Consider the following 13,204-nt stretch of genomic DNA (forward strand, 5'->3'; position numbering starts at 1 on the left):
TTCTTGAAATAACACTGTTTGCCCAACAAAAACCATAGAAAGCTGCATAGGTGCTGCCAGAATTCTTTCTATAGAGGAGTATTTTAAACAGCGTGTGTCCCTGAGCAGATAAATTCAGAAATACATAATTGGTTAAAATCTGATTGGGGAAATCTTAAATGTACATTTCCCCTGCCCTTAAACTGTCTTATGTTTTGAAAAGAAAGAAAGAAAAAAAGAAAGGAAATATTATCTTTCCTGTAAGTCTGGGTCTCCTTTTCCTTAGTTTGAACTCTACTTTATAGGGTAGATAACCAGGGCTGGTGGTTGTTACATCAGTTTCTGCTGTAAGAAATCTAAGAGATGTAGTTTTCAGTCTCTGTGTAAGTTCTTACTGGTATGTCACCAGAAGCAAGTGGTTTTTCCTCTTTGCTCTTTTTTCACCTGTAAAATGGGAATAAATGTCTGCTGACCTAGGGCAGCAGTTACCGAAGAGTTCACAGTCACCCAGAGATTGTACTCCTTATTTATAGCAGAGAAGTATAAAATTCATAAATGCTTATTTGCTGTATGTACAATCCTAAAATTCCAAAATGAAGTAAAGAACTAATTGTAATTTAGTGTTCAAACTTTTAAATCTCTAGCAAGGTAATATATTTAGGACCTGTTGAATCAGAATCTCTGAATTGGGACCCAGAAATCTGCATTTTTAAACAAGCACCTTGAAGTTTGAGAATAACTGATAGATGGTCTGACAAGCCCTTCCACTCTAGAATTCTAAGGCACTGCATTTTCTTTTAAAACTTGACTCATGCCACCAAGATCAAAATATCTGTACAATACAGGTTCATCTTAATAAGAAATATTCTTTCTAAATTCTGAAACATAGGTAGAAGTAAGACAAAAAGCAAAAAAAAAAAAGTAAGCTTTATGATTCAAGGAGTTAAGTGTTGGTGACAGAGATACAGAAACCAGATTGAGGTGCTGTCTTGGGGAGCGTGGATAGTGACCATGGCACATCTCAGTGGTGGCTGTTCTGTTCCTTAGGAGAGGAATCTAGAAGAAAGCATGTTGCTCATTTAATTTGGCAAGTTGTCCTCGTTAGAATGAGAGCTGAACTTGGAGTAAGTAGGATTGCCTGAGCATTTCCCTTCTTTTCTGTGTATTCAGCTTTTACTTGTTTGTAAAGGTTCTTTCTGGTCAACTTTTTCTAGTTCCTGGGTATCCATTTTCCCTTTGAACTCTTGTGGCAACAATCATCTTTATCTCTGACTTGGCATTTTTACTGTGTTTTCTGGAGATGCATCTTGTTTCTGCAACTGGAATTTGATCTGCTCGATGTCTCAGTGTTTTGCCATCCCTGCAGTGTAAAGTGTCATGAAGAAGGCAGCGTACTCATACAACCTGGAATCAAAAGATTGGATTCAATCTGTGTGACTTAAGAATGACTTAATTTCCTTGAACCTGCTGCTATCTTTATTATAATAACTAAGAGACAGACTGTTAGAATTGAGATGCAGGAAAGCAGAGGAGACATGAGTGCTTGTTCCAAAGGTTTCGGTATCAGAAACTAGGTAGCATTTTTCGGGGCCAAACCCTTGATTATGGGCATACTTTGCTTATGGCAGGTGTGGTGGTACAACCTGAATTTATGTATGTGGCAGGATGCCAAGGAGGGATGATGTTCATGATTTTCAGCAAGGATTCTAGCCTGCTGAATACATTGTGTGTATTATGAGTCTGTGCATAAGAAAACAAAGAATTGCTTTTGTAGTTTACAGCATAATTCAGTAGGAATAATAAGTCAGGACTTATTTTATCTTTGGTTAGGACTTTAATTAGGACCCTGGGACCTACATTGCCCTTTCAGGATGGTCCTGGGGGGAAGGAAATTATCCATTAATTTAGTTCAAGAAGTGCTTGAGCACTTACTGTTTACCAGTGAAGGACAGTGGATGGCACAGATAAGGTCTGCGCTCATTGCTTGAGTTCTGATAGAAGACAGTCTGTTAGCAGTGAACAAACAAACCCTGTCGATGACGAGTGTGTGAAGAACACGTGCAGAAGAGTGACTGGAGCAGGGAGCACTGGAGACTGGGAATGGCAGGAAGGCTGAGAAGAAGGAAATGAGAAGAGCTGATGTGTTGGGGTGTGATGCCCAGCAGAGTCTTGCAGAGCTGCATGTGTTCTAAGTGCCATGGGAACCATCCAGAGTGTGCTTAGAGTGGCCCTGGGCTGGAGAGATCTTGGTGTTTCTTTGGAAGCAAGTGTACTCCCATCTTGATGGCGTTTGCTCTCAGGACAGACAGGTCTCTGGACAGGCAGACCCTTCAGCTGGTGGGAATTCATGGACAGTTGAACTCCAGAGCTCTGGTCTTAATGTCAACAGATGGACAGTGGAAATGTTTATAATTTCTAGACGATAAAATAGCAGAGGGGAGAGGTCTTCCAGATATCTAGCAAGGTGTTCTCCTACCCATTGCTCTCTCACCATCCAACCCTGACTCCTCCACCCCCAGGATTACGTGGTCATGCTCCCAGGTTGGGTCTGGGAGGTCATTTGCCCAGGGTTGCTCAATAAGTGCATACTGGTATCTGCAACAGAAGACAAAGAGTCTATGTCTACAGTTTAAAAATATTTTCTACATTAAATGTTCAGTGGTACTACAAGGAAGTAATAAACCAAATTCAGAATGTGGGACAATCCGCAAAATAAATGGCCTAGTTTCCCCAACAGTAAATCAGTGGCATTTTTTTTAAAAGGTAGTGGCGATGGGTGATGGGGACTATTACAGAATAAAAGTGACAACCATAAAAGAGAAAAGCACGGTACACATTAAAAAGGTAAGCATTTTTAGTGGCAAAAGATATAAATGTACCGGGCCCAGTGGCTGTAATCCCAGCTACTTGGGAAGCTGAGGCAGGAGGATTGCTTGAGCCCAGGAGTTCGAGGCTCAAGTGTGCTATGATCACTGTGAATAGCCACTGCAGGCTGGGCGCCGTGGCTCACGCCTATAATCCTAGCACTCTGGGAGGCCAAGGCGGGAATATCACTGAAGGTAGGGAGTTTGAAACCAGCCTGAGCAAGAGTGAGACCCCCGCCTCTACTAAAAATAGAAAGAAATTAATTAGCCAACTAAAAATGTATAGAAAAAATGAGCCGGGCATGGTGGCAAATGCCTGAAGTCCCAGCTACTCAGGAGGCTGAGGCAGAAGGATTACTTGAGCCCAGGAGTTAGAGTTTGCTGTGAGCTAGGCAGACACCACGGCCCTCTAGCCCGGGCAACAAAGTGAGACTCTGTCTCAAAAAAATAAAGAAATAAAGAAATAGGCACTGCATATTAGGCTGGGTAACATGGCAACATCCTGTCTATTAAAACAAAAAAGATATAAATGTGCAATTCATAGAGGAAACACAGACATCAATAATGTAAAAGGTTGTTCACTCTCACTAAGAAAATCAAAGGAATGTAACTTAAGACATAACAAAATACCTTTTATTAAAAACCTATACAATTGTCAAACATTTGTTTGTAAAGGTGGTATGTGGTGGGGGACATGGGTGGAGCTGCTGGGTCCTGGCTTTCACCCCTCAGCATTGCTGGGCGTTGCCATGACCTGCAGGTGTCCGTGAGCTACGGGCACTCTTTGTGGGTATTTGCTGGGTGTCCGTGCACAGGAGGGTAGGTGTGCAGTGTGTGTCACAGCAACATTGGTGAGAGCAGATGTGTGTGCCCTCCTCCTCCTCGCGCCATCAGCAGGGACTGTCCACACAGGGAGCATCACACCACACTGCAGAGAATGTTCTTGGGTAACCCCAAGTCCTCAAGGAGGTACCTGCACACATGGCAGCAGATCTGGACACGTTCTCAGCCAATCCTCGGAGGCAGGCAGGGGCAGCCTTCACCAGGTGCATTTGGCAGGCAGCCTTGTGCTTTTCCTCCTCTTTTTGTCATATTGCTTTAAGACCTTAACCAGTCTTTTAGTCTCCTCAGTTAGAGCAGTTGTTCAGTGTCTGTTCCACCATACTGTTGGAGTGGAAGTCATGGGCTGTTACTCTTTCAAAGTCTAAGTTTCTCTTTAGAATTTTTGGAAAATTTGTGTTAGACAAGGAATTCTTAGAATAGGAGAAGCTGCCTTGCCATACAGCTGTGGCTGCCTGGGGTATTTTTTCCAGCAAAGATTAGAGGTGAGCTTTCGGGGAGTCAGTCTGGAGTTTAATTGGCTCCTTGGCAGAGACACAACACTCTTCTTTCTAGCAGTGTCTTTGTTCGTTCAAGGGAAATGGGCTGGTGCCCTGGGCAGTGATTGGAACTGGCTGGTTGTTCTAGGGCCATAATGGTTGGTTTGACTGTAAAATAAGAAGAAATGTGCTGCTTTCTTACTAAATAATATTCTCTGCTACACCTTTTGTTAGATTAGCATCAGCATATGCTTCTTTATTCTTGGTCAAAATTTAAAAAATGAAGGTGGCATTCTTCTTTTTCTTCCTTTCCTGGCCTCTGTGAGACCTTTATTTTAGTTGAATTAAAAATAGCTGAATACTTGTGAAATTGTTTATTTTATATTATTTTCATAGATTCGTTTGGACTTCTAGAATTTGAATCAAATCTGAGGTTGCTAAATTAAGTTTTAAATTTTTTTCTTTTATACCTTTTTCTAATTATCATTTTGGTGCAAAGTTATATAGAATTCAAACATTGGAAAATATAGCATAAGGAATCCCCCATGATTCTACCTCTAGAGCAGTAACTATATTCAGAAGGTTGGTGAATATTCAAACACTTTATTTTTCTCTGCATATACTAAAATTTATAATAACAGGGTCTTATCTTTAGGGACAACTTTTTTCCTTTTCTTCTTCCTTTTATACTTAATGTACTTACATAATTAAATATATTATTTGTGTATTAAGTGTAAATATGTGTATATACTTAATGTAACTATATATTTTATTGCTGTCATGTTTTTGAATCTTATTACTGACATTTTAAAATGGATAGATAAAAGTTCTATTCAGAAAGAAGACTTTTTCAGCTGTGTGACTTTATTTGTATAGATTTGTTTCATTTTCTTATACATTTATATATGTATCTTAAGTGCAGTAGACTATTTCTATTGATTGATTGATTGAGACAGGGTCTTGCTCTCTTGCCCAGGCAGCAAGAGTGTAGTGGCATCCTCATAACTCCCTGCAGCCTCAAACTCCTGCTGTCAAGTGATCCTCTTGCCTCAGCCTCCTGAGCTCCCGAGTAGCTGGGACTACAGATGTGCCCCAACACTTCCAGTTAATTTTTCTATTTATTTATTAATTTTTTTTGTAGAAACAGGGTCTGGCTCTTGCTCAGGCTGGTCTCAAACTTACGGTTTCAAGCGATCCTCTAGCCTTGGCCTCCCAAAGTGCTAGGATTACAGGCATGAGCCACCACATCCAGCCATCAATATTTATCATTAATTTTGATATGTAGTGTTATGGTGGCATCTCTTGCATAAGCTTTGCAGTCCCTCCCCTTGTTAATTTATGCTAATGACATATGAGTCCCTGTAGGGCTGTATCTGCTAACTGTGAAAGATCAAAGGCAGGCTACTCAGTGGCAGCATCCAAGGGATCCTGTGAGCAGCCCAGAGTCTCAGCTGTTGCCAAGAACCGGTTCTCTCAGAATCTCTTGGCTGGTATTTGCAGGTATAGTTGTGTGGTCTCAAGCTTGTCAAATCCTGGGACATTCAAATGTGGATGAGAGGTTTCCTGGGTTGTTTGTGAATTAAGCTGATGAGTAAGTATAATAAATAGTAGCTGCCACTGTTATTTAAAAATTAACTCTCGGTATAATGTAAAACCAAAACATTAATTTTGTCTTTAATGTAAAATAGCTAACAATTTCATTCAGCTCTGCTTGACCTAGGAAATATGCTCCTGATATCTTTTTTCCTTTAAGATGATACAGATGTTTTTCTTGTACTTTGAGTGCTACCAGACTCCATTTCCAAACCTTATGTTTCTCAAAGAGAATTCCATATTACCCTGCTCTAGGATCCTGTGGCATAGGCAGGTTCAGGGCTGAGAGAATGGCTTGAGTGTAGCTGTAGGTTTTTCTTTCAGATTGTTATGCTATTGTGCTAGGCAAATATCTACATTTATATTTTGGCTTTTTAACACATAGTAACATTATAATATCCTCTCATAAAAATGATTCTGAATTTTATGTGTTGGCAAAAATTAATCACGATCTATGCCATGACAGTGAGAGAGTCTATATATATTCTAGCCACCCACTGACTTATGTAGACATTTTGTATTGATCTTGTCATGACAAATATGTGACTCACAGTTAGGTGTCTCTGAACCCTCACTTTAGGCTGTTACGAGGACAGCTCCATGACCAGTTGGGACTGTAGGTGCACATGCTCTTCCAGCAACAGTGAGAATCCTGACAAGCCTGTGAAAGAAGCTTGAGCTGTCATCCAACTGCCTCGCGGAAAAGCACTTTCTCTGCTCCTGGCCTTTTGTACTCCCCCATTACATGAAAGACCTGAATGCATGACTTTAGCTTAATTAGGAGCATGAGGAGAATAGGCCTGTCTCTGTGACTCTTGCAGCTTCTCTGATCAGGCAGCTCAGAAAATTATGCTTCTGTAGGACAGCACCTGGCCACAGCTGGGCCCTATGTACGAATGCCAAGCACTGTTGGATGACAGAGTCCTCCTGGCGCCCGGCACTGCCGCGCCCCACAGCCTGCTTTCCCGTGATGACACAGCCCTCTCCCTGTTATGGTCTCAGCCCTGTTGAGTTGGGAAGCAGATAGAAATGAAAAATTTACACACATTTGATATTTCTACTGTGAATTTGATTTTTATCTTTCTAAATTTAATGATTTATTTCTTCCATTTTGGTTTTATTTTCCTTTGATCTTTCCTGTTGACAGAGAAGTCAGCTTTTACTCAATTGTCTCTTCCTTTTCTGCTCTACAAAGGAAAACTCTGCATCCTGGCAGTTAGAAACATGTGTGACATGTCAGTATACTCAGTATAAATGAATACCAGTATATTTCAATCCCAAATCACCAACCTGCTGTCTAAGAAAATGTGGAGAAGAAATCATTCAGTGACTAGAATCATTTGCTATCTTTGACAGGCTTTCATGCAGAAAAAGCCCCAGGTGTTTCTAGTGAAGTGATACCGTGTAGCACGTCTCCGTTATCCTGCAAGGCCCCACTGTGTTGTGCTGGGCGTCACCCTGCGCCGTGGCGGCTCACCAGAGCTGTCCTGTTCCCTTGCTCCCTGCGCTCTCGCTCTCGTGTGTGTCAGCCGTCTGTGGGCCTGTCTCTCCGGTGACAGCATGTGGCAGTAGCTCGCGGTAATGGGTCAGGGTTTGAATCCAGTTACTTTCTTTGTAACTGTGGGTATATTCCTTCTCTCTGAGCCTGAATTGTATCATCAGAGATTTATACGGTGGGAGTGTGGATGCGATTCTGTGACAGCACAAAGGCTTCCTACAGAGTGCCCAGTCCACTGAGTCTACTTCCCCTGCAGCCAGGGCCTGTCTCAGCACATATCAGCATAGTGGGAGTCAGGGAAATGTCTGTCTGTTTCTAAGTATAACTTTTAAGGTATTATCAGTTGTATAAAATGAAACATAAATGTATACAGAAGTATTCTGAAATTTAATCTGTCTAGTCTTCAAAGCAAGGCATTTGTCATATTGAGATATTTTGTTTTCTTAAGTTGTGAAGTAGTATAGTTATCCTATTGAAATATATTAGACTTCTTAAAAACTGGCTGTTGTCAAGATGTTTTTCAGGCAGAAATTTAGATTTTACAGTGTTATTGTTAGAAGGTCATATGAGTATCCAGATTATGACATTACTTTATCTTTAGTTTGATAATCTATGTAGAACAACAATAGTATTTACAAGGGTAGGGTCTGCTGATCACGTGCAGCACGGGCACTTGGCTCTGCAGTTTTAGTGGAGAGGTATCCCCTCCTTGGATGGCCCTTTCCTAGTTCACAGCCACCTCTCCTGCTCTACCGTCCTGGTTGTGTGATTCTCAGGGAACCCTAGACACACGGGCAGACTCCCTGGGGATGGAGCTCCACCCTGCGCAGGCCCCTGCAGCTCCCCTGCTACCTGTAGAACAGCGCATTTCACATTGCCTGGGGGTCGAGGTGAACCACCGTCTGGTGGCCCCATATACACAGTGAAGAAAGAATTCATTAAATAATGCTTATTTAGACCACTCATTCCAGTGTGCTCCATTTCAGTTTTTTAAAGTGCTCATTAAACTCACAAAATTGTTTTTCCAGTCTACTAATGGGTCACAGCACAGTTTTTTAAAAATGCTAATTGAAATCCCTTATTCTGGTATTTGAGATGCTGTATGTCTGATCTTCCCATCTCTTTTCCTCACCCTATTTTTTACTGCTTTGCCAAGAGAAAAAAAAAGCTTTCCCAAATAAGTTTTCATTAACTCCTTGTCCTTTGAACTCACCAAATCCATTCCTTCTCCCTTTGCTGGGAATGCACCTTTTGTCTTTCTGATTTCCTAGTGTGAGTCACCCTCAGCCTTAGCTCTGATGCTCCCTTTCAATGAATAGGCTGGAGTGCTCTTGTCACCTTACATTTATTTATAAATTATGTGTAGCGTTCAATTCAGATAACATTTAATCTTATACTGCCTTACAATTATCAATTAAATGATGTGATTCTTTATCTTATTTCCATGTGACGCTTGAAAGCTCCTTTTCAAGGCAAGGCCTGCCTTTTTTCTTCTGCACCATCTGTGGCACTAAGCACATCATAGACCATCTTTAAAGTGCTTGGTGACTCCTAAGTTGGGTGTCTGATAGTTTCTTTTCCATAGTAAGTGACGATCACTTACCATCTTTTTTTGGAGACAGAATCTTACTCTGTCACCCAGAGTAGCCTATGAAGAGTGCAGTAGCATCATTGTAGCTCACTGCAACCTCAAACTCCTGGGCTCAAGGGATCCTCATGTCTCAGCCTCCCAAGTAGCTGGGACTACAGGTGTATGCCATGATGCCCAGCTAATTTTTCTATTTTTAGTAGAGATGGGGTCTCACTCTTGCTGAGGCTGGTCTCGAACTCCTGAGCTCAAGTGATCCTCCCATCTCAGCCTCTCAAGAGAACTGGGATTATAGGCGTGAGCCACCGTGCCCAGCCCACCTACCCTCTTGAAGCAGGAAGAAATATTCATATAATAGAATTATTTCTAGAGATAATTTTTTGGGGGGAGTAAGATTGGTAAAGCAAGAAAGTATTATTATTATGAGTCTGTAGACTTAGTTTGGGCCCTTATCATTGTGAGCTTGTTTGAGAAAGTGGTTGACAGTAATCATGTTCATTTTATGTTCAGCCATATCAGCGGGAACAAGATTGGCTGGGAGAAGACAGGAAGCCACTCAGAGCCTCAGGCACGGGGAGACCCAGGAGACCAAACAAAGGTAGCAAGTTTGTGCCTTTTATTCTTTAAGTTCTGACTCTTTAAGCATGTTGTATTTGTAACTAATTAAAATAAAATCCATTCTTTCTCTTTTAAGCAGGTCATGTAAACCTTTACAAAGGGGATGAGAGGGGAAGGAAGAGGTCAGAGCTGTGCCCTGGCCAGCCTGTTTCTTGGCATCGCAGGCACCTGGTGCACATCCCTCCCCACTTGTCTGCTCAGTGCATTGTTTTGGACAGGGTGCTTAGAGCCTTCCTGAGCCCTCATTTCTTACCGGTTTTTGTGAAGATTAACTGAGAGATCACCCAGGGGGTGGACATTAAAAATGGAAATTAAATTCCATTTCCCCCCTTTTTTTCACTTCTACTTGTTGATAGTAATCTCTATAAATATCTTTTTAATTTTCAAAGCTGTGTCTGCCACATTTGATCACCAAAAAGGAGCAGGTCTCCAAGGTTGGTTTGTATTCAAGATCTCTTGAATATCAGAAATTCATCTATAGCTCTTGAATAGTCTTACTATTGAATGATTATACTGTAAATAAGCAAAAAAAAAATCCTTTGTGAATACCTGTTATTTTCAAAGCACCTTCCAAAGCATTTTGAGTTGTTTTGCATGTATATTCTTTTTAAATGGAGATTGTAGAAAACAATAGAGAGTTTTTCTTCTTAAAACTAGTTTTGGCACTTTGTGTTTTAAAGGATAAAATTAAGCATTAATTCCATACCATTGTAAAGAATACATTTGTTTCAAAACAGAAAAATGTATGTTTTGCTAGGGCTAGCAATAAGCAATTTTTATTGCCAACATTTATTCTGAAAAAGAAAAAAATGTTTATTGTGCAAAAAATAATTGTTCTACAGCAGTTATTCAGACAATTGAGACCATAGTATTCTCCCTTCTTTTTTTTCTTTCTTCAGTCCCATTGCCTCGAGGTAGTCCATCACTAAGTTAATAATTTGGGGTCCAGGCTCTCCTGTCCATACACTCCACATTTGGGTGCTTAGTTGACACAGAATGAGTGTTTTCACCTAATGATACATGTACCTCTTACTAGTCAGTATCTGTAGATCTGAGACATCGTTTTTAATGGGATTAGCTTGTGGTTTGGGTTTTGTTTTATTTTGGTTTTGGCTTTAATTTGTGCTTGTGTGTAATTAATTTGGGGTTTTATAATGACTACAAAGAAAGCTTGAGTTTGGGTTTTTGTTTGTTCTTTAAGTACCAGCTGTGGCATGGAAGAGCAAGATGGAGTCAGGCCTGGATTGAAATCCCAGTTCTACAAGTTACAGTTGTGTAACAAGAGCCAGGCAAGATAGTGAAGCTGCCCAGGAATTAGCAGCCACAGAAAGCTGCTGGCTAACAAGAGTCTCAAAGGGAGAAACCCATGGGTGGGGATTACCAGCAGAAGCTAAGACCAAGGTGGGGAGCTGGAGCCACTTCCTGAGATGAGTCCTCCAGGCTCCCACCCTCCAACATGGAGGGCATGCAAGGAGACATGGATCCTCTGGGAGCAACAGGCCTGGTCTCCTGGCACAGTGAATGTCAGTGGCATTTCAGCGTGAGAAGCTGTCCAAGGAGAGGGTTGAATCAGAGTTCTCTCTCTCTCTCTCTGTTCTTAGGGTGGCACTAAATTGGGTCTATCCCAGATAGGACTTGTCTTTCTATTCTCTGTGTCTGGCAGGTGGACAGGTACCTAGCATACTCTAAATGAATGGGAATGTGACATAAACTCATTTTCCTCACTCCTGCCCTTTGCTCTGTAGGCAGAAGGTTCATCCACTGCCTCTTCAGGAAGCCAACTAGCCGAAGGCAAGGGAAGCCAGATGGGCACTGTCCAGCCCATCCCGTGCCTGCTCTCGATGCCCACCAGGAACCACATGGACATCACCACACCTCCCCTGCCCCCTGTTGCACCTGAGGTGCTGAGAGTGGCTGAGCACAGGCACAAGAAGGGGCTGATGTACCCTTACATCTTCCATGTCCTGACGAAGGTATTATCAAAAGGGCCCTGGAGTGGCTTCCATTATTTGAAAGGTCAGGTGGTCATTCCTATGGGTGTTTTGTTCTTTTGTCTTTTTTTGAACTGTTTTTCTGTCTCACTAAAGTATTTGAAATACAATTCACTTCCCCATTTCTAAACATTGAACAAAAGATGAACATTTATAACTGTGAATACAATTTAAAAGTAACTTGTGAAGTCTCACTTTTCACCTCCAATTAGTATATTTTTGAAACTTCTGATGAAATAATGACATATATCACATTGTTATATAACTTGTAATTTTCTTCTTTTTATTTCAGTTTCAGAATTTCTTATACCATATTTATGTTGTAATATAAAGCTTAATTCTGATGCCAGATAAAATATCTGATTTCTTTATCATTTGTGCTTGTTCATCTACCTCATGAGTGCAATTTTAATAGTGCTGATAGCAAAAAAATGTAATATAGGATTTTTGTTAAATGTATAGTCAGAAAGTGCAATTATCTTTTTATACAGTGTCATAGTTTTACTTTATTAGTGTCTTACCAAATGTATACTTAAATATATACATATAGTATGGCATTAATTGTTTTTTAATCTTGGTGTCTCCAATGCATCTATGTGTATTTAAATTTGCTCAATGATTTGTGGTCTTTCTGTTAATACGTATAACCCTAGACCCACAATTTAATAGGTTATTTCAGTGACCAGGTTTATCGTGCAGAATTGGTTTATTACTATCATGTATTATTGACATGTTTTCATCACTATCTATACTAGCATACATAATCAGACCTTTCTGTCTATTTTCTATAATCCATCATTTGTAAAATGGAGCCAGTAAATGCAAAATGAATTCCTAATCCACAGTACTCTCAAGGTGGACTTCAACTGTTAATTGACTAATCCAAACGTTGTTTACTTTTATAAATTAAAGAACTTGAAGAATATTTAGCCAAAACTATTTACTCAGCTCCTTTAATTTATTTTTTAAGTGTAATTGCCTCTAAATCTCATCTGTTATTTGATATGGACCATGTGTGTAGTATCACTTTTCAGATTATGGTTGTAAGGTAAACATTTTATTTTTCAGGTTCAACTTAAATTATAAAGGGTAAGTGAAAAGTTGTTGTGGGAAAAAGATTTTGCTAAGTTTAAGGAACCAAAGTTTTGGGAAGACATCTTTCAAAATAACGTGTAAAGAGACAACACCCTTTCCCTGTGGGACTGTTTGAGACGTAAGGTCCCCTGAAGCCACCTGCTGTGCCCATACTGCCTGATCTCCTGATCTGATGCATGGACAGTTGGTCAGATCCACATGAGGGTTGTAAACTGTACCAACATTCTTCTTTATTTCTCACAAATTTCAAGGCAAATACTGATAAAATGGCTATGGTTGAAAATTGTAAACTTAAATTGTCTTTTCAGATTTTAAGATGCTACTTAAAATTTTTCAGTATACTAAGGAAGAGGTTAGACTATAATGCATACTTTTTCCTATGAGCTGAATAGCTCTAGTGTTAAATTATCTAGGCTGAGACATTTGCAGTGAGATGAATCTTAATGGTAATGTAGAGATTTATCAAACATCATAATATTAAGAGAAATATTCCCTAGATGAGATTATTAGAACATATATAGCTACTAGATTAATGAATATGAAAATACTGAGGATAAGGGAAAACACCAATTTTGAAATTAAACTTACATGAAAGAAAGAGCAGGTGTTCCAAAATTATTATTAAAAGAGTATGCATCAGTAAATTTAACAGATATTGA

At 40.1% G+C, this 13,204-nt stretch overlaps 1 protein-coding gene across 3 annotated transcripts in view; it reads left to right on the top strand.

Annotated features, from left to right (window-relative positions):
* The window catches only part of FAM120A (family with sequence similarity 120 member A), a 116,404-nt gene that overhangs the window by 67,619 nt on the left and 35,581 nt on the right, over positions 1 to 13,204 (top strand). For all 3 annotated transcript variants that reach the window (XM_012738519.3, XM_020289222.2, XM_076008481.1), the window contains exons 8-9: positions 9,352 to 9,439; positions 11,205 to 11,432. In XM_012738519.3, the coding sequence (XP_012593973.1) occupies positions 9,352 to 9,439; positions 11,205 to 11,432 (316 nt within the window). The remainder of the gene's footprint in view (positions 1 to 9,351; positions 9,440 to 11,204; positions 11,433 to 13,204) is intronic.

The sequence above is a fragment of the Microcebus murinus genome, chromosome 12 (assembly GCF_040939455.1).
Source record: "Microcebus murinus isolate Inina chromosome 12, M.murinus_Inina_mat1.0, whole genome shotgun sequence".
Lineage (NCBI taxonomy): Eukaryota > Metazoa > Chordata > Mammalia > Primates > Cheirogaleidae > Microcebus > Microcebus murinus.